Source organism: Lissotriton vulgaris, unplaced genomic scaffold (genome assembly GCF_964263255.1).
Source record: "Lissotriton vulgaris unplaced genomic scaffold, aLisVul1.2 SCAFFOLD_211, whole genome shotgun sequence".
NCBI lineage: Eukaryota > Metazoa > Chordata > Amphibia > Caudata > Salamandridae > Lissotriton > Lissotriton vulgaris.
In genome coordinates this window covers 1,592,995-1,618,767 of record NW_028251874.1, presented here as the reverse complement: position 1 = coordinate 1,618,767, position 25,773 = coordinate 1,592,995, and the positions used below count along the sequence as shown (strand labels likewise).

General features: G+C 50.4%; 1 protein-coding gene across 1 annotated transcript; it reads left to right on the top strand.

Annotated features, from left to right (window-relative positions):
- Nucleotides 1–326: 326 nt before the first annotated feature.
- On the top strand, nt 327–25,529 carry LOC147662730 (uncharacterized). Its single transcript, XM_086950943.1, has 2 exons — nt 327–408; nt 21,221–25,529. Exon 2 carries the CDS (start codon nt 21,936–21,938, stop codon nt 23,202–23,204), a length of 1,269 nt encoding a protein of 422 aa, XP_086807069.1. The 5' UTR covers nt 327–408; nt 21,221–21,935; the 3' UTR covers nt 23,205–25,529.
- Nucleotides 25,530–25,773: the final 244 nt, after the last annotated feature.

Below are 25,773 nucleotides of genomic sequence, written 5' to 3'. Positions count from 1 at the left end.
TGTGACATCTAAAAATCTAGACATTTCTTGCCACAAAATGCTTATTTGTGTATATTCACTCCTAGGGACTGGATGTGAAGGTTCTTTAAGTGGCCAGCAGAGGGCGCGCATCGCCTCCTGAGACGAATCCACTGAGCACATTGCATGAAAGGGAAAAGGGTTTCCTGTTTCAGGTCAGCGGTGGCAGAGACAGCACCAGCAGCAGATGTTGACATCATTTCCGGCCTCTCCGTCTGTGTCCAGCCTGTTGCAGTGGAGGAAGGATGTCCTGGCCCTCTATGCAGTTATCTTCATCTTCAGACCCTCGTAGACCCCCCCTCCTACCCCAGACCCCTAGTCTGTACTTGCCCCACCCCAGCCATAGGAGGAGGAGAGAGCCTGGAAATGTCTTCACTGGTTTCTGCTCAGGTAGGAGATTGTCAGCACCTTGTGCTGTGTTTGTAGAAATAGACTGAATGATCCTGAAAGAACTCTCTGCCAGGAGCCCGGCTCTTCTATCCGGGGACCTCTGGGGGCCTTTCCGTCCGACCCTGGGGGTGTTTGTGGTCATCATTTGTTTTAAAGAGAGGATCTGTGCACTGCATCTTAATGCACTGTGAGAAATATGTTCACACTGCACTGCATTTCCCTGCACTATGAGAAATCTGTGCATGCTGCACTGCATCTTACTGCACTGTGAGGAATATGTGCACTGCATCTTGCTGCACTAAGAGGAATCTGTGCACGCTGCACTGCATCTTAATGCACTGTGACAGATCTGTGCACACTGCACTTTAATGCACTATGAGGAATTTGTGCCACTGCATTGCATCTTACTGCACTGTGAAAAATCTGTTCACATTGCACTGCATCTTAGCGCTCTATGAGAAATCTGTGCACACTCTTTGCTCGGCTCTCACTATCAGTTTGTTGACTTGCCCAACTGTACCCCTGTGCCCGAAGCTTGTCCCCCAGGCAGCTGAACGGTTTCTGTGCTGCCCCATGCCCCTTGGCCCCTGTTTTCATATCTCAATCTAGGTAAAACCTCAGTCATTGCAATAGGTTCCAGCGGCATAAGTTGGCTAACAGCATTATCTGCTGCAGAGGTTATGTGTCTGCTGCAGGGATTGTGTGTGTGCGCGCACTGACCTTGGGTCTGCCAGGTCGGAGACCTTTCAAGCAGTGGAACATACATGTCTGTGTTTTTGATGTACATCTGCAGGTTGGATGTGTGTGCATTTGAACAGGGTAGAGTTGTCTTTGCAGGCTGTGTGTGTGTGTCTATGAGGTGCGTCTACAGTGAGTCTTTTTGCAGGACGTCTGTCTTAGCAGATGTTGGCGGGACTGTCAGTCACTCTTCTTGGCCTCTCCTCTCTGTACAGGAATCTTTAGGATCTCTGGCTGTAAGAGGGTCTGCTCTGTGCAGAATAGTCAGGAGCTACTCGTCACACGGCAGATGTCTGAGCAAAGTCACATGTGAAGTTCTAGTTCTTCCCCATAGTTTGGAAGAATTAGACAGGTTTGAGTGAGACTTCAGCACGACTTCCAAATGTGTGAGTGCCACAAGCACCCAAGGCTACTTGTATGTCAATGCTACAAGGGGCTGCTGCGCTCTCTCGTCAACGGTGTGTTGATGAGGATTGTGCTCGGATATGAAGCGTACATGAAGGATTCCAAGAGACTTTTGAAGTCATTCTGCTCTAGTTGTCACTTCAGCAGGAAGGGGAGAACAAGATGAGCGAGCAGAAAAAGCAAGAAGAGGCCAGAGAAAAGAAATCAGAGGGATACAGAGAGAAAACACACGAAGGGTGGAGTAAAGTAATTAATAGATATCGGACAAAATATGAAAGAAAGAAAATTGTATGGGAGGGAATGAGATTTCTAAAAGATGGCCACGAAAAGAAATGTAATGAACATTATTTGTAGATTGCCAAAAGTTGAATTATATTTTAGGAGCTATAAATTTGATTTAAGTTTGACGTGAATGAGTCTTCAAGTGTTATAGGTGTAATGTGCTGTTTAGTGGTACCAATACTTGAACCAACTTTATAGCTTTGGATCTAGGATTCAATCCTAATCCTAATCCAAAGTATTCTGCTGACCTTTTTTTTTGCATACTTGGTGTAGAAGCGTGGTGCCTTTGCTGATGCGGTGGGGATGCAGTGCAGAAAGATCTTCTCCGGGTATGACCAATTTTGGCATGTAGACGGTGACCAGTGAGCAGACCCCTCTCCAGTCTGGGCCCAGCTGGGTGTAGGCGTGGTCACTGCATTACCATTAGTAATCCATCAAGGTGGATGTGCCCCACTGCATATCATTATTATCGGTTATACTCTTGCATTTTGCTCTTTCACCCCAACGGGTATTGTCACCTTCCCCTAAAACACAAGGAATACACTGGTAGCTTCCTGACTATACTGGGTTTCCTCTTACCTTCTATCCATGTGTAACTCCTACCTCTGATTTCCAAGAGTCTTGGCATGAGGTCAGGAAAGTGTCATTCAACCTGACTCCACAGGACCTGTTGTCACTTTTGTTCCCCCAATTGATGGCTCTGCAGGTGAATTGAACATTGGGGTTCCACATGATGTTCATAAACACAGCTCCAGTTACACTAAGGGCTAGCCTTGGTCCACAGGTTGGTACTTGTGCAGACACGTTATTGCACGGGCTGAGGACTTGTGAACCCCTTATAGAGGCTGGGTATAGGCCCTGTGTTCTAAGACCATGTCTGCCCCTTTTTCTTGAGTTTGTCTACATTGGGTTGGATCTCATCCTGCTGTGTCATGGTGTAAAGGAGTTCAGGTTTGATATCGTACTTGGCTAGGTTCACTGTGACTTCCTGTGGTGCTATAGTGTTGGGCTGGAGTTTGGCTTTTATTCAGCATGAGGCTGTGTTGGGCGGTACCTCCTGGGACAGGTATAGTCTGAACCCACTGCATGGGGTGTGAATGAGCAAACATAGCAGGAGTTGGGGAGATGCTTTGCTCCCCACTGAAATCATGTGTTGACACCAGGTGTGCTGTAGTAGTGTGCTATGTAATCGTTGTATGTGGTGAAGTTCTATATTAAATGGTTTAGATCCTGAGGCACAAGCTGGACCACTTTACCTGGTTTCCTTTGCTGAAACTTGTCCTGTTCCTGTACTGTGACTCATAGCTGAAGAAACATAAAAGCACATAGGGCAAAAAACAATACACAAGTGAATGTGAGAAGTTGGCCTGGCATATGCTGTCCACTATTCGAGTGGGCACCTTGCACCAGTTCAAAGGACCCTTATTGATGGTAAATTTAAAACAACCTTTATAGAAAGCTATCCTAGTGTTAGCTGTGGAGAGCAACCTTCAGGCTAAGTCCTGAAGGAATGTAAAGCAGCTTGTTTTACCAGTCTATAATCTTGTGAATGACCAAATGAAAGGAGAACCACACCATGTATATATATAAAATATATGTATTTATTCTAAACACATCCCTCTAGTCTCTTTATGAGGCTAGAGGCAAAAGTACATTCAGTAAACTTAATTAGCACACAGTAAATTACCATAATATACGTTGTGCCCTAGGGGCATACCAAACCATATATTAAGAAAGTGGTATAAGAACCACGACTGACATGGAGACCAGGCCTAGAGCCTGTAGAACTCCTGGGGCCACCAGGAACCACCCAAGGTAGTGACACAGGGGACCCACGGGGGAACACAGCAGCAAATCACCATTAACTTCTATGGGAAAGTCGCTGTTGGAATTTTAGAGATAATGGACACTTAGAAGAGGACTTAGAGCAAACCCCTTAGAACTAGGAGGTTCTAGAGTCAACACCCACAGGAGCACCGGAGTACTCGAGTTAGCTCACCCCGGGAAGCCGGATGCTTGGGTGTCTTTTCGTGTTGGGTTTCGCCGTCGATTTCAATGGCGATCTGCTGCAAAGTGCTGCTGGCGTCCAAGTGGAAAGTGTCCAGGTGACTCCAAGGCTGGATCAGAGATGTGAAGAACTTGAAAGCAGAGGGGACAGAGTCTGGGTCACTTGCCAGTGACCAGGAAGGCGATGAGCGTACGCCCACCGATGTCGGGTACTTGGAAGTGAAGAAGGTAACGCTGCGTCTTCAGCCACGAGGACCAGGAGGCGTCAACAACAACCAGGTACTGGATTCGAGCTGTCCCACGAAGAATGTCGAGTGCTGCGGTGTCGGTTTCCGGATTGGACCCAACAAGCCTTGGCAACAGCAACCCATGCTAAAAGCAGAGATTGGCTTTGGTGCAGACCAGCATGGTCTGAGGGAGTCACCACTTGGTGGGGAGTCAGGGCATGTCTGGAGCAACCTGGGAAGCCCAAAGGAAAGTAGAGTTACCTTCATGGGGACCCACCAGTCAACGGACCAGGGATCGCGCATCGGCCTCGAGCAGAAATGCTAGAAGCGGGCTCACGGAACACTTTTGGAGTGTAGGCCCACAATCTTCGGTGCAGATGGTACTCTGGGCTAGGACTACAGGTAGCCCAATGCACAACTTCAGGAAAGCTCGGGAAGTCGATGTACTAGCAAATGTGCACAGTGTCTAGGAGTTCCGGTCCCACGTCACTTGTGAGGGCTGAAGGTCTCAGCTTTACTGGGATCTCGTGTCGGCCTCAGAGAAGTCTGGAAGTCTATGTCCTGAGTCGCAAATACTTCGAATTTCAGCAGGAGCTTCGAAAATGCAGACCAGCAAGATGCTTCTTTGGTGCTTGTTTGAACAGGGGAGTCACTCCTTGATCCCAAGGGAGATTCTTCCGTCTTCTAGTCGTGTAGAATGTCGAAATTCCAGGATATATGTATCGGAGTTTCATCCAGGTGTAATCTAAAGTCCTGTTGCCAGGGGTCCCTTACTTATACTAAAGAAAGGGGTTGGACATACTCTGGGGACCCACCTATGGGAGGGTCTAGGAAAAGGGGTAGTTACACCCCTTTCCCTTTGTCCAGTTTCGCACCAGAGCAGGGGCTGGGTGCCCCTGCAACTGGTTTGAACAGAGGTGTGCACATGGACACCAAGTGTGCCCCCAGCACTGTCTGAAAAGCATTCTCTGAATGTACCCACCCAACCCCAATACACTACAGCCTGCCTGGGAAGTGGTTATACCTCCCTGTGACAGAAAACATATTGCCAAGGCCTCCCCTGCCGGAGTTTCGTCAAGCAGCAGGAGGTCAGACCTGTGTCTGTGGCTGCAGCATCCGTTTTGTGATGCTAGGGTTCTTTTAAACTAGGACTGGCCGGGGTGGGGGGGGGGGAGTGGGGTAGGATTCCAAAATGTTTGACACCAAACATGACATGTTTCCAAGCAGCCATTCAAAAGTTAGCATTTACCGCGAGATTATAATGCACTTAAGAGTATATGGTCTGGCTGCATCACAGAACCGCCTCAGAGAATAGGCTCCGAAAGCTGCAGAGGGGTCCAGCTCATGCATGGGCACCCTCTCACACAAAACCAAGCACTCTGCATTCAGGATTCATAAGGCCTGCCATAGGAGTGACAGTGTGTCAGTGATTAAATGTAGATATAGGTAGCATATATCTTGGTAATGGGTGCATGCACCACCTTACCCAGGCTGCAGTAGCAGACCTATGGTGCCATTTTGGAAGGCTTCCCAGCGGTGGCATAATACATGCTTCAGCCCCTGGTAGGCCTCTGGGGTACCTATGCCCTTGGTACCTAAGGTACCATATACTAGGGACTCACAAGGGTATCCCAGTAACCAATCTGGAGTGTACCTAAAGTACATGCAATAATTTTAGAGATGAAGCAGCTCGGCTGGGGTACTGAATAGCAGGGCCCCAGCCAGACTAAAGTCGAGAAACAGTGAAACACCAGCAAAAAATGGGGGTAACCATAGTAAGCAGATCCTACTCTCCTACAGTGAATATTTTTAGTCGGGATATGAAAGAGTCGATGTAATATCCGGGGGTAGCCCTTGGGGCGCTCCTATCTGAAAAGTGTTCGCAAGGTCCAGTGGAAGCCCCACGGGAGCTTCTGTCCCCAAAGTGTAAATAGTTTATATTAGAAAAAGTTTGTAATGATGACTCCTTTGATGGTTGTTGTAGTGATGAGCGAATATCTGGCAAGTGGTACCATGACTCTTTCCCTTTGACCTTGACCGATTTGGGGGTTGAAAAGACTACTTTGAAGAGCTGTTCAAACTTGCGTTCTTTCCCATGGCGATGAAAGTTGTGGATCAGGACTCGGTCCCCGGGCTGCGGTATGGTGTAGAGTAGACCCACGGAGGTGCGCACCGCCTTCCTTTGGGTAACCTGTTTAGAGAGGAGTCTGCAAGTTTTGGTCAGTTCAGAGAGATATAGATACATTTCATTACCTTAGGCCTCGGAGCTGGACTCTGCGCTTAGTTTGGTTCTGCTCTAAGGTATTGGCTTCGGAATTGATCTACCAGTGACTAGCTGAAAGGGGGACGGTTTGATGGTGGTCTCTGCTTGGTCTGACACTTAAATGACACTGGACATGATATACACCAAGGGTCTCATTTAGATTTTGGTGGACAGGTTACTCTCTCACAAGCATGACGATTATCCCGCCCGCCACATTAGAAGTGCATTTAATCCAGTGACAATTGTAGTAAGATGGACTGGGATATCTGTCACATTTGTGATGCAATAACCAGGCTGCTAAAATTCAAATCAATCTTCAAGTCTGCAACCAATTTTGTAGCAGAGAGAACCAGTATTGGACTTGGCCCTTTTTGCAGGGTCATACCTGAACTTTTTGCCTTCCTCCTGTATTCTGTCTGACCTGTTTTTGTTGGTTATATATGACTCTGGGCACTTTACCACTGCTGATCAGTGCTAAAGTGCATATGCTCTGCCTATTATAAATTAATGTATGGATTAGTTACTCCATGATTGGCCTACTTGGTTTACTTGCCAAACCCTAGTACAGTGCACTGTGTGTGCCCAGGGCTGCTGGTGGGCTTGCAGCAATGGTTGTGCCACCCACAGAAGCAGCCTGTAAAGTGTGTCTTGGGCCTGCCATTGCAGAACCTGTGTGCAGTCTGGTATTGCCAGGTTGACTGGCAAGTGCACCCACTTGCCAGCCCCTAAACCTTTTCTTTTCTGCATATTAGTCACCCTTTTGGTAGGCCTTAGGGCAGGGTCGATTGTAGGTAAAAGGTAGGCCATGCCCTGATGTGTGTGGCATGTCCTAATAGTGAATTACAGCCATTTTTGTATTTCACTATTGCAAGGCTACCTGTTCCCCATAGGCCAGAATGGGCAGATTGATTATAACATTTTGTAATCCTACCTGACTCAGGGAACTAGGAAGAAATTCGAGTTTCGTATTACTGAACTCAGAATGATAAAATACATCTTTTAGTGAAGTTGGTTTTAATATTCTGTGTTTGAAAATACCTCTTTTAGAAAGTAGGTATTTTCTTGCCTAACTATCCAAGCCTGCCTCTGCTAGGTTGTGTATTCCTTGTCTGGAGTTTGAGTGACAGGGACTGGAGGGTTCCAGGAGACAGGGTGAGTCAGCACAGGGCTGAATACACCCATCTGCATGTAGAGTGAGAAATGGGGATGACCTTGGGACCTGAATAGGGCTGTTCCTGCTTTCCACAATGCTGGCTCCACCTCCTGTGGTGCGTCTGATGTCCCTGGCCCACACTGTCAACAAAGTGCTTCAGGACTGACCAGATCTGGTTTGGACTAGGTACAGACACTCTCTGCCTTCAGAGAACAAAGAAAATAGGTGTATAAAAGAGGGGACTCAGAGCCCAGAAATGTAGATCACTTTTGGGAAACAGGAAGAACCTTTGCTGAGGAGAGGAACCAGAGAGAAACTGAAGGAGGAGACTATCCCTAAGCTGAGTGCTGTTTGGTGGATTGGTATGCAGTGGTTGCCTGACTACCAAATAAAGTAGAAAGGAACTTTGTGTTACTTTCTTCAACTTGTAAAGGATCTCCAAGGACTTGGAAATTGAGCTTTTCTCCTCCTGAAGTCTCTGGGAAAACAGACTCCACGAACCAGCTCCCCTGAGTTCCCTTGCTGGGAATTTGAAGTGCCTGCTGTTGTGCTGGGCCTTCGGAGAGACTACGTGTCGCTGGGAGCTGGAAGCACGACTCGTGGAGAAGAAGCATGATGCCGCCACAGCCGCTGTCTTCGCATCACTGAAGAAGGGTGCCACCACTGTCGCTTTGCCGAAGCGCCTCGCATCACCAGAGAAGGGTGTCGCCGTTGCAGCATACGCCGTCGCATCACGGGAGAAGCGTGTCGCCGCTGCTGTCGTCGCATCACTGAAGAAGGGTGCCGCGGTTGCCGCTGTCTCATTGCATCACCGAAGTGCCTCGCATCAACGGAGAAGAGTGTCGCCGTTGCAACAGATTCCGTCGCATCACCAGAGAAACATGTCACAGGGCCTGTCGCGGCTCAGAAGATTCACTGAGATGCCGCACGGCTGTCAGGCGTGCACGCATCGCCTCATGGATGTTGCATCAAGAAGAAGACGCATTTTGTTTCATTGCATTGGATCCTCATCGCATCACGGCATTGCGGGTCGCATCGCCACAGAAGCGCAGTAAGAAACCGACGCATCACCTCTACACGCATCACCGTCCCCTACGCAGCAGTAGGGAACTGACGCATCACTGTTCTTGCGTGTAAGGAACAGACGCATCACCTTCCCTGCAACTCTTTTGTTGTATAGCATTACGCATCCAAAGGTACATTGAAGGTAACGTAAAGTGTTGCATTTACCATCTAAAGAGAACTAAGCTATTTCTACCATTCTAAAGTACAGTATTGTGGATTTTTGTCGTTTTTGGTCTTGTGTTAAGTCTATATAAAGATACTTATTTTTGATATACAACCTGTGTGCTGTCCATCTGTAGTGTGTCACTGTACTACTGTATGTGTTCACAAATGCTTTACACACTGCCGCTGAGAAATGCCTGCCTGCTCGTGCCATTCTACCAAGGAGGTGAGCAGGGGTTATTTTGGGTGTGTAGCCCCTTACCCTGACTAGACGCAAGGGTCCCTATTTGATCAAAGGTACCTACCTCTGCCAACTAGACACCCCCAAATCTAACAACCAGCATTAAAGGATGGGGGCCTAGAAGCAGCTGCAGTCCCAGAGGCACTGGAAAGGGAATCTGAGTTTGAGAGAGTGAACCTTGGATCTGTTGTGGTTACGCCCTTAGGATTCAAAGTACGAGAGCGCCCTTGGCATAAATCCTATGATGCTGCAGTATGAATGCAATACATGAGAGCTATTAAATGCTACAAGAAACTGATTGAAAGAGCGCATGTCAAATTATTTGCAGATAAATCAAAAACAACTGTAAGCCTTATAAGGAAATCTTCTCTATTGTGAACAACCTGATTAAACTCACCTCCAGTCCTGGATTAGCGAAAGCTTCTAATAACCATTGCAACAAGCTTGGTCAATGATCTTTATCTTTACTTTAATAGGGGTGGGAAAAGAGTCAAACCTGTCTCTCTTGAGACAGGGACCTACCACTCTCAATGGGCTACCTTGGAGCAATTGGCTCTACTTGACACAGATTCTATTTACACCTTAATGCGTCAAGTGAAATCTGGATCTCCGGATAACCCATTTAAACCTGATTATATTTTTCAATTTCAGTAGAGCGTCACACCCATATTTCTAGAATTAGCCACTGAAGAAGTATCAATATCATGGAAACATGTCAAGGTTATCCCTTTCTGCACTAGATGCCACTCAGCCAGAAAACTATCGACCCATTTCTGTTCTGTTGTTTCTGTCCAAGGTTGTGAAGAAACATGTAAACAATCTCTTAACCAACATTTTTTAACATAATGAAATATTAGATTGTTCGCAAAATGGATTTAGATCATACAGCTCCGAAATTGCTCTTTTCACAGTTATTGAATCCCTTTGCTGTACAGCAGATGCTGGCAAATCCCAGGCTCTGTACCTTCTGGATTTAAGTGCGGCCTTCGACACTGTCTCACATGTAATAATATTAACTTCTCTCACTGACCTGGGGTTACAGGGCAATCAATCAATCAATCAATCAATCACAGACATTTATATAGCGCACTACTTACCCGGAGGGTCTCAAGGCGCTGGGGGGGGGGGGGGGGGGGGGGGAGTGCTGCTACTGCTCGAATAGCCAGGTCTTGAGCTTCTTCCTGAAGGAGAGGTGGTCTTGGGTCAGGCGCAGGTCGGTCGGGAGGGAGTTCCAGGTCTTGGCGGCCAGGTAGGAGAAGGACCTTCCTCCTGTTGTCGTTCTCCGGATGTGGGGGACGGCGGCGAGGGCGTAGTTGGCTGATCGGAGATGTCGTTTGGGAACGTGGAAGTTGATGCGGTTGTTGAGGTAGCTAGGGCCTTGATCGTGTAGGGCTTTGTGTGCGTGGGTGAGGAGGCGGAAGGTGATTCTTTTGTTGACGGGGAGCCAATGCAGGTCTCTCAGATGTCCGGAGATGTGGCTGTGTCGTGGGATGTCGAGGATGAGTCTGGCTGAGGCGTTCTGGATCCGCTGGAGTCTCTTCTGGAGCTTGGCGGTGGTTCCGGCGTAGAGGGCGTTGCCGTAGTCCAGTCGGCTAATGACGAGGGCCTGGGTGACCGTCTTCCTTGTCTCGGTGGGGATCCACCGGAAGATCTTCCGTAGTATGCGCAGGATGTTGAAGCATGACGAGGAGACAGCGTTTACTTGTCTGGTCATGGTGAGGGAGGAGTCCAAGATGAAGCCCAGGTTGCGTGCGTGGTCTGTCGGTTTGGGTGCGCTGCCCAGGGCGTAGGGCCACCAGGAGTCGTCCCAGGCGGAGGGCGAGGAACCCAGGATGAGGACTTCCGTCTTGTCTGAGTTCAGTTTCAGGCGGCTGGTCGTCATCTACTCGGCTACGTCTTTCATCCCTTCGTGAAGGTTGGCTCTGGCGGCGGCGGGGTCGTTGGTCAGGGAGAGGATCAGCTGGGTGTCGTCAGCGTAGGAGATGATGTTGAGGTTGTGTTGGCGTGCGATGGCTGCGAGGGGGCTCATGTATACGTTGAAGAGGGTGGGGCTCAGCGAGGATCCTTGAGGGACGCCGCAGATGACTTCGGTGGCCTCTGACTTGTACGGTGGTAGACGGACTTTCTGTGTTCTTCCGGCGAGGAACGAGATGATCCATTCCAGTGCCTTCTCCTGGATTCCGACGTTGCTGAGGCGCTGCACTAGGGTGCGGTGGCAGACAGTGTTGAAAGCCGCGGAGAGGTCTAGGAGGATGAGAGCCGCTGTTTCTCCGTTGTCCATCAGGGCTCGGATGTCATCGGTGGCAGCGATGAGGGCGGTCTCGGTGCTGTGGTTGGCTCGGAAGCCAGACTGTGAGGGGTCGAGGGATCCATTCGTCTCGAGGAAGGCGGCCAGCTGTTTGTTGACGGTCTTCTCGATGACTTTGGCTGGGAACGGGAGGAGCGAGATGGGGCGGTAATTCTTGAGTTCGGTGGGGTCCGCTGTAGGTTTCTTTAGTAGGGCGCTGAGTTCGGCGTGCTTCCAGCTCTCCGGGAAGGTGGTGGTGTCGAAAGAGGTGTTGATGATGTCCCGCAGGTGGGGTGCGATGACCGCGTCGGCCTTGTTGAAGATGTGGTGAGGGCAGGGGTCGGTCGGAGATCCGGAGTGGATGGAGTTCATCATGTGGATGGTGTCTTCGGTGCTGATCGGAGTCCAGGTGCGGAGGGTGGTGGTGGGGGGCGGTGGTTCGGTCGTGGCGTGCGTCGGTTGAGTGCTGAAGCTGTTGTGTATGTCCGCGATCTTGTTGTGGAAGTAGGAGGCGAGGGAGTTGCAGAGGTCTTGCGATGGGGTGATGTCGTTGTTTCCGGCGTTGGGGTTGGAGAGCTCTTTGACGATGTTGAAGAGTTCCTTGCTATTGTGTGCGTTGTTGTCCAGCCGGTCCTTGAATGCAGTTTTCTTAGTGGCGCGGATCAGTTGGTGGTGCTTCCGGGTGGCAAGCTTGAGGGCGGTCATGTTGTCCGGTGTTGGTTCCCTTCTCCAGGCTTTCTCGAGGGCTCGGCAGTTCTTCTTGGAGCTCATGAGTTCGTCGGTGAACCAAGGGGCCTTCTTGCTGCCGGGTCTGCTAGGCGGGGTCCTCAGTGGGGCGAGTTCGTCCGCACAGTTGTTGATCCACTTCGTGAGGTTGTCGGCGGCCTGGCTGGGGTTCGCTGAGCTGGTTGACAGTTTCTTCGGCTCTCCTTCTGTGCAGTCTTCTTGATCCAAATGAGTTCTAAAGTTCAGGGGTCTGGGACCCCGGATTTGTCCACAAAAATCCTTTGACCTGCAAGGCAGCGGGTGTCCAGCCAGAACCAATTGGGCCTTCTCTTGCGTGAATTCCTGGCAGGAGTGGAGACGGCTTTGTCAGAGGCAGACCAGGCCCTTTGAGGTGTAAGGAAATCTCCTCCCTCTTCCCCCGTCGTAACTCAGGGCTATTTTGCCTTTTCCTGACCTACCTAAACTATCGGGAGACCCATGCTCCCTAGCCATCTGTCGTCCAAAAACCAGACAGGCAATCCACATTCCATAGGGGCACATGGGATGACTGAGCAAAATAATACCCACTTGGGGGCGTGGCTTGACGGGCGACGATGGCGGTCGCAGCTTAGCAGAGCTCCCGCCGGCCCGAACTTCCTTGCGACATTTATCCTGGCCCCCGAGCCCGCAGAAGATCCCTGGCGAGTCTTGCTGACTCCGGAGTGTGTCCTGTCCTCTCCGGTGGCGGGATCCCGCGATTCTGTCTCCGCCGGGACCCTGAAGCGCCGACGGCAGTGTGTGGCCTGGTGGCTGGCCGCGAGCCGGGGACCTCGATTTTGGTGACGCCGTGCGGCGGCTGTCGGAGCGCGGCTGTGGGTGCCATCTGTGGTGCGGATCCCGGACGTCCCTGCAGCGCTTGGATCCTGAGCCCGTGGTTGGTGCCGGGCGGGCGCCGTCGGTCCGTGAGTGGCTCTGATTCCTCCGGTGCCAGGCTCTGGCGGCTCCATTCCCTCGGGGACCCTGTGGCGCTGACGGCGATCGGCGGCCTGGTGGCTGGCTGTGGGCCGGGACCTCGATTTTGGGACAGCCGAGAGGTGGCAGTGGGCGCGCCGCTGCGAGCGGCGTCAACAGCGCAGACTTTGGCCGAGTGCTTCACCCGGTGGCCACTGGTGAGTGGGGACCTTGCTGCATTACCGGGCCACCGTTACGTGGGGACACTGCAGTATTCTTGGGCCACTGTCGCATGAGGGCACTGCTGCAGCCTGGGGGCGCCGCTACATAAGGATACTACTGAAGGTGCCCTGCCCCCTCTGGCTCCTGGAGGTACCTGTGGGCATCGTGGGGACCGGTCTGGTCCGGAGCCTTGTGTGTCGTGCCGCTGGAGTCGTCTTGACCCGCCGCCCCTCCTGTGCGGATACCGGACCCGCTGTCCGAACGTGGTCCTGAGCTTCTTGTTGTGGTCTCACTGCCCCGGGCCTGCGGAACCTACCTGTCCAGTCCAGTGTGCTGATCCATTGTGTCCGTGAGCGGCCATGACCAGGGGTGGCGGAGGGGGCCCGCCCAAGCAGGGCCCCATGGACAAGTTTGCCGGGCCCAGTGGTGGCGCCGGGGCGTCTGGTGGAGGTGGCGGATCAGGGCCAGACAACGCTGCAATCCTGGCGGCCATTACCCAATCCCGGGACATGCTGGACGCTAAAATAGGGGCGGTGGGGGCGGATGTTACACTGCTTCGCCAGGACCTCCGGAACGCAGTGGCGAGGATCACTGAGACTGAATCTCGAGTGTCGGTGACCGAAACAGACATTGGCGCCCTAAAGAAACGAATGGCGGAGGTGGAGTGCGTCCAGAAGACGCTTGCGGCCCGCGTGGAGGATGCCGAAGGGCGCGCACGGAGAAATAACCTCCGCTTCATTGGCTTTCCGGAGCGGTGCGAGAAGGATGGCATGGAACGTTTCCTGACTCACTGGCTGGAGAGCTGGGTCCCAGAGGGGACGCTGTCGGCGTGTTTTGTGATTGAGCGGGCGCACAGGGCCCTGACTCAGCGGCCGCCTGAGGGGGAACGTCCTCGGCCGGTCATTGCTCGGCTGCTGAATTATCATGACCGGGATGCCATACTGCGGGAGGCGAGGACCAAGGGCTCGCTTACATATGAGAATCATGCCATAATGATCTTCCCGGATTACACGAAAATGGTTCAGCAGCAGCGACAATCCTTTGTGGCCGCCAAGGCTAAGTTGCGGGGCCTGAAGCTTCAATACTCTCTCCTGTACCCGGCCCGCCTGCGGGTAGTACACCAGTCCCGGACACACTTCTTCGATACACCCGAGGAGGTTTTTCGTTGGACCGATGAGACGGTGCGACTTCGGCCCCATGCCCAGCCGGGGCTGGATCCTGGCGGGTCCCAGAGATCGTCACCGGAGCGGACGGACCGCACCAACCGGAAAGGACGGCATCGGAGGTCCAGGTCTAAGAAACGGTCAGCTTCCGCCAGTGCGACGCAGACAAACGGCACAATTGACTCTGAACACTCTGATGCTGGCAGTTGAACTCTGGTGGTGCCTGGCTGTTGGTGTTGCCCGACATGGACCGACTGGTGAGACTGTTCCATGTGAATTTGCCTGAGCTTCTCTGTATGCTTCTAAAACACTCTGAGGCCCTGGGTAGAGCCACTGCGGGGCTCGGGTGGCGGCCTTTATGGGCCTTAGACCCTCACGAGTAGTGGGTGTTGTTGGGGGGGTGGTGAGTGAGTGTTAACGGGGGTGTTGGGATCCATTGGTATGGTGGGCCTTGGGTTCTCTGTTCTGGACCCGGGTCTCTCCATGCCGCGACAGATACTTCACTGTTTTCTGAGGTATTGGGGTGGGGGGAGTGGGGTGCAGGGGGGGGTTGTGTTCTTGTTGGGGGTTGGGGAGGCCGGGGCCGGAGGTGGCCAGGTGGGTTTTGGGGTACTGGGTGTTCGGGTTGGGAGGGTGGGACCACACGTGTCTTTGGCTTTTGATTTTGTTGCTTTGTGGGGTGTGCCAGGGTGGGGCCGGGGGCCGGATGCTGGACACGGTCTTAATTATGGCTGATACTGCGACTGTACCTCCTCAAAAGACCCTGCGTGTTGTGACGTGGAATGTGAGGGGCATGCTGGACAAAATTAAGCGTGGGGCTGTGCTGCGCTGGGGGAAGAGAGAGATGGTAGATGTGCTGCTGCTTCAAGAGACTCACATGCTGGGCTCTAAGGCCCTTAGCCTCCAGAGGTTCGGGTTTCAGCAGGTGTACCATGCGGGCTTTACCAGGGGTTCTAGGGGGGTGGCTATCTTAGTGCACCGCAGGTTGGCTTATGTGCATGACAAGCAGTGGATTGATCCACAGGGCCGATATATTTTCATCAAGGGCCGGTTGGGTGCTGAACAAGTGGTTTTTGGTAGCGTATATGCCCCCCCCCCTCTGCAGTGGGCTTTGTCTGAGCGGCTGTTTGCGCTGTGGGATGAGATTCCGGAGGTCCTCACCATGGTGGGGGGCGACTGGAACGAGGTTATGGATGTTGGCCTGGATCGTCTGAGGCGGGCGCCTGTGGTGTCGGATCCCCCCCCCACTATTGCCCCCACCAAACTGCGTGCGACTGCGAGTGGCCTGGGCTGGGTTGATGTGTGGCGGCACTTTCATCCTGCTGTGCGTGAATTCACGTATGTGTCGGCGGTGCATGGGTCCTTCTCGAGACTGGACTATCTGTTTGTGCCGGGTGCCTGTCTGAGTCGGGTTAAGGATGCTATGATACTTCCCAGGGGCCTGTCAGATCACTCCCCCGTCCTAGCTACCATGACCCTCCCCACCGCGAGACAGCCGTTTCGATGGCGGATGTCCTCTTGGCAGTTGCAGCGGCCTGAGTATGTGCATCACCTGCGTGTGGCGATTGATCATTTCTGGCGCGAGAACTTGGTTGGAGATGTGAGTGCGATGGTGGTGTGGGAGGCGCTGAAACCCACGCTTCGGGGCGTGGATATAGCTTGGTGCGTGGCTGCTCGACGACAACATCGGGAGGCCATTGTGACCGCCGCGGCCCGCGTGGAGGAGCTGGAGCAGCGTGGCCGGCTTGGGAGCGACGAGGGCATTGTGAGGCAGCTCTTGCAGGCCCAGCAAGCATACGCCTCTGTTCTTTATGAAGAAGCCCGGCAGGCGTGGCTCGCCACGCGCAGCAGGGTGTATCAGTGGGGCGACAAGTCCTGTACTATGCTGCATAGATTGTGCCAGGCGACCTTCCAGCCCCTAGTGTTGCCGGGCCTTACCGCGGATGACGGGTCGGTCATGACCGACCCGGACTTGCTGGCGGCTAGCTTTGCCCGTTACTACGAGGCGCAATACGCTCCCCGGGATCGTTTAGAGGCGAGCGAGATCTCCGCGTACCTTGACGACCTACTGCCGCAAGCCGTCCCCGATGAGACCAGAACCGCACTGGACGCCCCGCTTACGGCTGAGGAGCTCGGAGAGGCTCTTGGTCAACTGAACGCGGGTAAGGCGCCCGGCCCGAGTGGCTACCCAAGTGAATTCTACAAAAGGTTTCACGTTCAGCTGGGGCCCCACTATCGCTGTGCTCTGGAGGAGGCGCGGGCTCGGGGAGAGCTGCCACCAGATTGGCGACATGCGGAAATCGTGGTATTTTTGAAGCCGGGCAGGGCACCAGACCGGCATGACTCGTACAGGCCGATTTCCCTCCTCAACATTGAGGCCAAGGTTCTGGCTAAGGCCTTGGCAATCCGCCTCCTGCCCCACGTGGCTGGCCTAGTGCACCCCGATCAGGCTGGTTTCATGCCTCGCAGGGCCACTCGACATAATATTCGGCGGGCGCAGGTGGCGGTGGATGCTATGGGGGCTAGAGATGAGCAAGCGGCACTCCTCCTAGCGGACATGGACCGAGCCTTTGACTCGGTGAGCTGGGCATATCTGTTCACACTGTTGGCCCGCCTCAACCTGGGGCCGGTCTTCCTGTCGTACATTCGTCTCCTTTACACCAACGTTACGGCCTCGGTCCGCGTGGCCGGTGCTACCTCTGGGCGCTTCCATGTGGGTCGTGGTACTCGGCAGGGTTGCCCGCTGTCCCCGTACCTGTTTGCCCTTGCCATGGAACCTCTGGCGTCGCGGATACGAGCGGATGACCGGTTGCGTGGTTTCGTTTGGAATGAGGATCTGGTGGATAGGATTGCACTGTATGCGGATGACGTTCTCCTCTTCCTTACGGACCTACGGCGATCGGGCCCCCGAGTTCTGGAAATCATGCGGGAGTTTGGCGGGGTCTCGGGCCTTCACCTTAACCTGAACAAATCGACCCTGTGGGTGCTGGGCGGTGGTGTGGTTGCTGACCCCTGGGCTGCTGAGTTGCGAATGGCCTCGGATGGCCTAAAGTATCTGGGAGTTTTTCTATCGGAGTCGCGGGCCGTGGCCTGGGCGCGTGGAGTCTTGCCGGTGTGGGAGCGGGTTCAGGCTGATGTTAAGACCTGGGCTAGAATGCCGCTTACTATCTTTGGGAGATCGGCCATCTTCAAGATGGTGGCGCTTCCGCGGCTCCTGTACCAAATCCAGAACTTCCCATACCCCATTGGCCTGGAGTGGTTCCGTCAGGTTAACTCGGTGCTGGGCCGCTTCCTGTGGGGTGGTGGTGCGGCCAGAGTGGCGTTGAAGACGTGCTTTCTGTCCACATACAGTGGTGGCCTGGCCACCTCGGACCTCCTCTCTTACTACCAGGCTTCCCACCTGCTGGTCCTAAATGATTGGTGGTATGGTGATAGAAGAGACCCGGCTTATGCCCTGGAACGGTTGCTCATGGGCGACCACACGCTCCATACAATTCTTTACTCCGCTCGCTTACGTCGTGCATTGCCATCGGTCACCGGAGTGGTCTTTGCGGTGTGGCGACAGTCATTGCGCCGCATGGGATGGTGGGGCAGGTTGACGGCTGAGACGCCGCTTTGGCACAATGGTTTGCTCCCGGAGCTGGCGGCCCTGACCGGGTTTGAGGGTTGGGAGACCATTGGGATTACTCAGCTGGGCCAGGTTGTGTCGGGCACCACCCTCAAATCTTTCGAGGAGCTCCGTGCAGAGTTCCAAATGCCTCAGTCCCAGTTCTTCCGCTACCTCCAGCTGCGGCATGCCCTCGCCCCGAGCATCGCCGGTCTCGACTCCCTGCCGGAATTTAGTCCAGTAGAGGCCAAGGTATTTATGGGGGACCTGGGGGACAGGAAGGTCTCTAGGATCTACCAGACACTTGTAATTCATTGCTCCTCCACCCTACACTCCCTTCGGGAGGCGTGGGAAGTGGATGTGGGCCCCCTTGATGACGACGATTGGAGGGAGGCACTGGAATCCCCACGTGGAACCGCCATTGCGATCCGGCTCCAGCTGATCCAATTCAAATATCTGCATCGTGCCTATTATACCCGTGAGCGGTTGTGGAAGGCTGGGTTGATTGTGTCCTCGGAATGCCTGCGCTGTGGAGTGGTGCCTGCCTCTCTGGTGCATACGGTGTGGTCGTGTGGCCGATTGACTGGGTTCTGGAGGGGCGTGTGGAGTTGTCTAGCTGAGGTCCTGGGCTGGGATCTTCCCCGTACTCACCGGCTGGGCCTCTTGCATATCATGGAAGGGATTGGTGGTAATGTTTATAAGCGCCACTTGTTGCTATTGGGGTTGGTCGTGGCTAAGCGGGACCTGGCCCGAGCGTGGAAGTCAGTGAGGGCTCCCCCCTTGTCGGCGTGGAAGGCTGGGCTGGATTATTTCATGGGTCTGGAGGGACCGATATTTGAGGCGAGGGGTTGTCCGCGCAAACACTACAAAATTTGGAAGCGTTGGGCCGACTACCGTGGTCTGTCCTTGGACCCCCCGGCGGAGCAGGAGGAGGACATCTGATCGCAGTGACAATCTTGGTCCGCAGCCGTAACGCCCTGGTGGAATTACACCCACATATGACTCTTCCCTGTTGCTATATGTACACGTGTGGTGGGGGGGGTGGGGGGGGGGGGGGTTCTTAGAACGGGGGGGAGGTAGCGTTGGGGGTTAGGGTAGGGTTTTGGGGAATTTCTATACTAAGCCTATTCTGAATCTGCTCTATTATTTGCTGCCTGTGTAATTGCTGAACTGATTTTGTTGTGGTGCTCTCGATGTGTGGGGATGCCACATTTGCGATGATCATTTGCTTAATAAAATTGGTTGTGAAAAATAATACCCACTTTCTAAAAGTGGCCTTTATGAACTCAGAATGAAAAGGGCACCCTCGCTAAAGGCTGTGTCTTTAGAGGCTGAGTTCAGGCCTACCAAACTTCCTTCACTTATACCTTTCTCGGGCTACGTACGCGAGTGGCACAATCCGTGCTGCAGGCCTACGAGTAGCAGTGGGCTCACAAGCCCCGGCACCCGCAGTGCTTGTTACTGGGGACTGACAAGTAAGTCACACATCCAATCATAACACAATTTACCACAGGACCACCTGCGCTTTACCACTGATCAGCAGTGCGAAAAGCGCGCAGAAACGTTATACCAGCAAAAACAAAGTCAAAACCAAGAGGGCAGAAAGCAAAAACTCGGGGGAAACACACCAAAAGATGCCGAGTCTAACACAGTGCTGCCCAGATGGATGCATGACAACTGTTTAAAACTTAACTCCAAAAAAAACTGAGATCCAAGGAGTACCCAGCCTAGCTGCAATTTTATATGCCCTCCAGAACACTACACTGCGCTTCGCTAATCTAAACCTGGCCCACATCCCTCATCATAGCAGAGCCAGAATGAGAGGTTGCTCCTTTCATGTCTTAGCTCTGACCAGATGGAATTCTATGCCCCCTAACCTTAGAAAGATTCAATATCACTTACTGATTCGGAAACAGTGGAAGACCCGGCTCTTCTCCATCTAGGCTGATCATTTCGCCTTTCTGCCGCTGTTTTTCTTAGGATCCTTTTATGTCCCTTGCTGATATTGTCTGACACCTGGACCCTCACCTTCCCCTCAAGGCAGGAGGTCTCCCGGTGTTGTGCATTCTAAGGCTCTGCTCCTTTCTTGTAAAGGGTCAAAGTGGTTTTACCCATGCAGTAAGTGCCATTATCTGCAGAGGAAATAAGAGACAGTGCACACCAATTCCCAGCCCAGTAAAGGCCTGAAACAGACCCAAATAAAGGAGCGTGTACCTACATGTTCGCCTCCTCTGTTTGTACCACATAAGCATCTACCTGTGCACCTCCTCCGTTTGTATGCCCTGGGCGAGCTTCTCTAATTACGCTTGTGATCCTTGTCCTGCCAACCATGGCATTTGACTATCAGACCATTACCTGATGTCTGCTGTGTGCATCGAGTCACTCCCCTGCTTTAGCTGTCAATGAACCCTGCTGAGCGAGTACACAGACATAAGGGAGTATGGAAGGTGATGAACAGGGAGTATGGTAAAGCTGAATGTAAGAAATGTGCAGGGGTGTAAATGCTGCACTCACCCTCAAGCAACGGACATCTTGTCCCACTCTTCCAATGCTCCATCCACCGACAGAGAAGCATCATTACACCAAATGCAAAAAATTGTCAGAAACCATGATATGGTAGAAAAAGACAAAAAGCAGACATGTATTGGCAGCAGAGATATCGCAGGTATATTACTGGTTGTGATGGAATCTCTATAATAAATGCTGCAATCTTCCAACAAATGCTTGAACCATCCCTAGGAATGTGGCAAAGATAACTTAACAAACAGAAAAGTAAAGATAGGAGTTGGAACTTCAGCTGCTCCAGTGTGAACTGAAAAGTATTGTCAAGAAGAGTGTGAATGGAGCTACATTTGTTATATACTTCCTAGAGCGTTACCTTGATTATATAATTCCTGAAGCGATACCTTTATTATATACTTCATGAAGAGTTTTCTTTGTCATTTAGTTCTTGAAAGGGTTACTGCTGTTATACACTTACTGAAACTGAAGTGACAGCAGCACATCCTGGTCCATCTCTTTTTCCACAATCACTTCTTGTTTAAATGAAATCTTAGCCATGTACGTCTTCGTAAAGCTGTACTTCTAGCAAGAGGGCGCTCCGTGAGTGCTCTTTCTGTACTAAGTTACTCTGAAAATCACCTCCTTTTCTGAATTAGGTAAGAGTGACATGTTCAATGGATGATTTAGTTAAATATCTGTGTATGGTGAAATAGCCCTTGGTAACTTTAAAAAGTGGTAAAGAAGAGATATCGTATACAACTAGTTAAATATTGTGTATTCCCATTCTCTTACATTTCCATTTAGTGATTTTAAATCTCTTTACATCCAATAGGAAACCAGCCTTGAATGCACAAATGATCGTGAATAATGACAGTAATCGTGCAAATCTAAAAAAAAACGGTTACAAAAAATGAGCTCCAATATTCAGGAAAAGATCTGCACAGTCAGAGACTGAGGAACCTGAACATAAACTGATAGATCCTGGAAGAAGCAGTCCAGAGCAATTCAGTGGATCCAAGAGCCTGAGCTGTGCACCTCCACGCAACAGGACTAAGAAATGACCTCTAGAAAATTAAGGCAACAGCACTGACAAACCACCTCCTGAATAAACAGGCCTCCACCATCAGCTTTGATCATGTGTTCGGTATGAGGTGGATCCAGCTTTGCTCTGCTTCCTGTAATGATGGCAGACCACCATGCAGCGTGCTAGGTGTATTGTAATCTCTTTCTGGCCAAACATAAGGAGCAAGAAAAAAGCACAATGGAGTGGAGCCAGACAACTGAAGGATAAAGGAAAGAGAGGGTCTCTGATCTACAACAGACTGTCCCAATTTGCATCGACCTGAAGGAAGACTAATCTTTACCCATAAACATGCAAACCCATTATGTAATCTAAAGACATACCCACCTATAAAGAAATGTACTTGCCACAATTATAATATATGTAGTTGGTGAGTTTTGTATTTCATTGTGAAATCTGAAATCAAGCATCCAAAATACCACACACATACAGGGAATGTGAGAATAACACACGTGCTTTATCAACCATGTTAGCTCTTCAGGAAAAGCAGTCATGGGATGCAGGCAAATATAAACCCGACCGAGAGACACTGACCAAGAAAGGAAAATCATACACATGCAGCAAAAGCTTTAGTTTGTCATCACTGGTAAAGAGCCATCAGCAAATACACACAGGAGAAGCAACGTGCAAATGCAATGAATGTATGAAGAACTTTAGTCAGTTAGCACTCCTAAAAGATAATCAGCGAACACACACAGGGGAAAACCCATACCATTGCACTGAATGTGTGAAGTGCTTCAGTCGGTTATCACAACTCCAAAGACATCAGCAAACACACACAGGGGAAAAAACATACCATTGCACTGAATGTGTGAAGAGCTTCAGTCGTTCATCACAACTCAAAAGACATCAGCGAGCACACACTGGGGAAAAACCATACCATTGCAATGAATGTGGAAGTAGTTTTAGTGATTCCTCAAATCTCAGGATTCATCACCGAACACACACAGGGGAAAAGCTATTCCAGTGCAGTGAATGTGTGAAGAGCTTCAGTCGGTTATCACATCTCCAATCACATCACCGAACACACACTGGGGAAAAACCATACCATTGCAATGATTGTGGAAGTAGTTTTAGTTATTCCTCAAATCTCAGGATTCATCATCTAACACACACAGTGGGAAAACCATTCCAGTGCAGTGAATGTGTGAAGAGCTTCAGTCGCTTATTAGACCTACAAAAACATAATCGAACACACACTGGGGAAAAACCATACCATTGCACTGAATGTGTGAAGAAATTCAGTCATTTATCAACCCTCCGGAGCCACCAGCGAACACACACTGGGGAAAAACCATACAAGTGCAGTGAATGTGAAAGTAGTTTTACTGATTCCTCACATCTCAGGAGACATCAGCGAACACACACTGGGGAAAAACCATACAAGTGCAGTGAATGTGGAAGTAGTTTTACTTATTCCTCACATCTCAGGAGACATCAGCGAACACACACAGGGGAAAAACCGTTCCAGTGCAGTGAATGTGTGAAGAGCTTCAGTCAGTTATCACATCTCAGGAGACATCAGCGAACACACACAGGGGAAAAACCGTTCCAGTGCAGTGAATGTGTGAAGAGCTTCAGTCGATTATCAATTCTACGAAGACATCAGCAAACACATACAGGGGAGAAACCATACCATTGCAGTGGATTTGGAAGTAGTTGTGGGAAGGATTTTCAACAAACTTCAGGGATTAGTGATAAAACCTATAAACACAACACACTTGAACAAGTTTAACAAGCACAGACTGGAGAATATTCCTAGCTGGTTTTGGTGTTTGGTCCTTTTGTGCAACAACCGGTTCAATGACAGCTGCTAGAGAACAACGTTCAAAGGCAGAAGAAGTAAAAGTAAATTGTGACCTGTAACTGTGAGAAATAGTACTTGCAGTACACAACATTTACTTCTGAAGCCCTGACGCGGGGCAATAGATGCTCATTTCGATCATCACATGCATCTGTTAAAGCACCCACCATAGTGGCACTTCCCCAGAGGTGTCCAATATCAAGCTGGAGCCTTGGGAAATTTGCTGGCTCACCACTGACTGTAAATGATTCACGGCCAGATTAATTGTATATGAATATATTTTAGACCTTTCTTATTTACAGAGAATCACCCAACTAACACCTAACTGGTGAAAGGACAAAATCCGTGCATGATGGCAACATTATTGATCAGAGAGAAAGCATTTGAAAAGTTTAGTTCTTAATAGGTTTCTGAAAGCTTGACGATTAGGTAAAGATTGAATCTTGAGCAGTAAATAATTCAGCTCTTGGAATCCAGAAATATCGACTCGCTGCTTTACATTTCTTGATCCTTTGCACTGGAAAAGAAATCTGGATTCATAAGTAAAGGAACACAAAAGATACTGAGTTTTGATACAAATGATATTCAGGTTTTCATTTACAAGCTTTAAGCCCAACTCTTTTTAAATCTATATCCAATCTCTGGCAACAGTGGCCAAGAGCAGAGGATTAGCTGTGGTATCTTACGCGGATGACACACAGCTGGTAGTGGCATTATCTGACGACTCTGGGCAGCTACTGCAGATTGGATAACGGCCAATTGTCTTCAGCTCAATGGCAACAAATTGGAGATCTTGGTGGTGGGCAAAGATATCCATCTGTGGAGTGACCTCTGGTAGCCGTCCTCTTTGGGCCCTCTGCCGGCTCTTAAAACGGCAGTAAAAAATCTAGGAGTCTGGATAGACCTTCTTTTCAAACCCAGACTAAGGTAGTAGCTGGAGTTTGTTTCGGGCTCCTACGTGGGCTTAATCCTTTGCTGGGTTTCTTCGACCCTACCATCCGTCAGGTAATCATTCAGGCCACAGTACTCTCTAGACTGAACTATGTGATCTCCCTATATATCGGGACCAATAGGGCAGAGATACTGTGTTTACAAAAGGCACAAAATGTAGCAGCCCGGGCCCTCCTTTGTCAGCCGAGAATCTGCTCCATCGCTAGTTCCATCCGCAAACTACATTTGCTGCCGGTGGAGAAATGCATCCGAGACTCTCTGTATTGCCCACAGACTCATGATTCTCTAATCTCCTGCTATTCTGGCTACCCTCATGGCATCCTATAGACCTACCCGTCAGCTGCGCTCCAAGGACCAGCATCTAGCGGTTGTTCCTCGGTTAAGCTTTGGAACTCCCTCCGTGCACATATTAGAAACATTCAAAAACATTCTCTTTTCCGTAAAACATCAAAACTCACCTCTTCCCTGCATAATTGCCTCCTAGGTTTTCATGGCTTGCTTATGGCAGTGACATTTTAGCGCTGTTATGCCCGTTGTTGGGGCAACTGAGCGCTTTATAAAACCCTTTAACATAACATAACAAGCAAAAAGATACCCTTGTTTTATAAACTGCTGGTGAATGAATGGGCATAAAAAGTATGTGTTGCCTCGTGAGCAAACGGTGAAACTTTGTAATGCAGTTGGGACATCCTCAGACCTCAAATAAGATAGATCGTAGCATTCTGAATCATCTGTAAGGTGCTTTTGTGTTGCTGGAGCTGCCAAATACAGTGCTCTGATAGCCCAGCCTTGTGTAGAGGAAGGAGTTCACCGATATAATGTGCACATCAGAAGAAAAGATACATCTTCAGTAGCCAAAGATAGTAGAAACTAATGCTTTACACTGAGTTCATTTTAACAAAGTGCTGAGTCTGGGAAGTTCTTCCTGCTGCCGACCATCATCATCACCACCACCACCACCACCACCCAGCCATTGAGGAACAGCAACAAGACTGCTCTTCAGCACACCCATCCTATACATAACACGCTACAGGGGTTTGCTCCAGGGTCAAACTCACTTTACTTTCACGTCAACAGCAACAAGTTCTAAACTGAACAATTTATATTCAGGAACAAGGGGTTTGTACGGCCATTAGTGGCATAATACATTTGAAACCCAGTAATTTATAGATCTGATTTGCTGATACATAACCAAACATCCAAACACCACCCATGTATGGACATCCAAGAGCCTTTTTGAAACCACACTACAAAGGTGGGTACCAGGATTTACTTTAACATTTACATGAACTAAATTATGATACAGCAAGAACAATCATGATGCTATGAAATGTACACAATCATGACTAGATTTTTCTTATTACTAAGAAATGTATGTTTTTTGATATGTAATAAAACAACACATTTATTTTAATACATGGTATTTGACTGTTGATTGTATAGGAAATCTTAAATGTGATTTAGTTCCTAAACTATAAAGATAATTTGTGATGTCAGCAAAGAGCCTAGTTTATTTAGCCCTAGAGTGGTCAACTGATCTCGATAGCGT

Bases quoted from the DNA above. Each gene is read 5' to 3' on its own strand.
- LOC147662730 (XM_086950943.1), top strand. From the start codon at position 21,936: ATGTTAGCTCTTCAGGAAAAGCAGTCATGGGATGCAGGCAAATATAAA.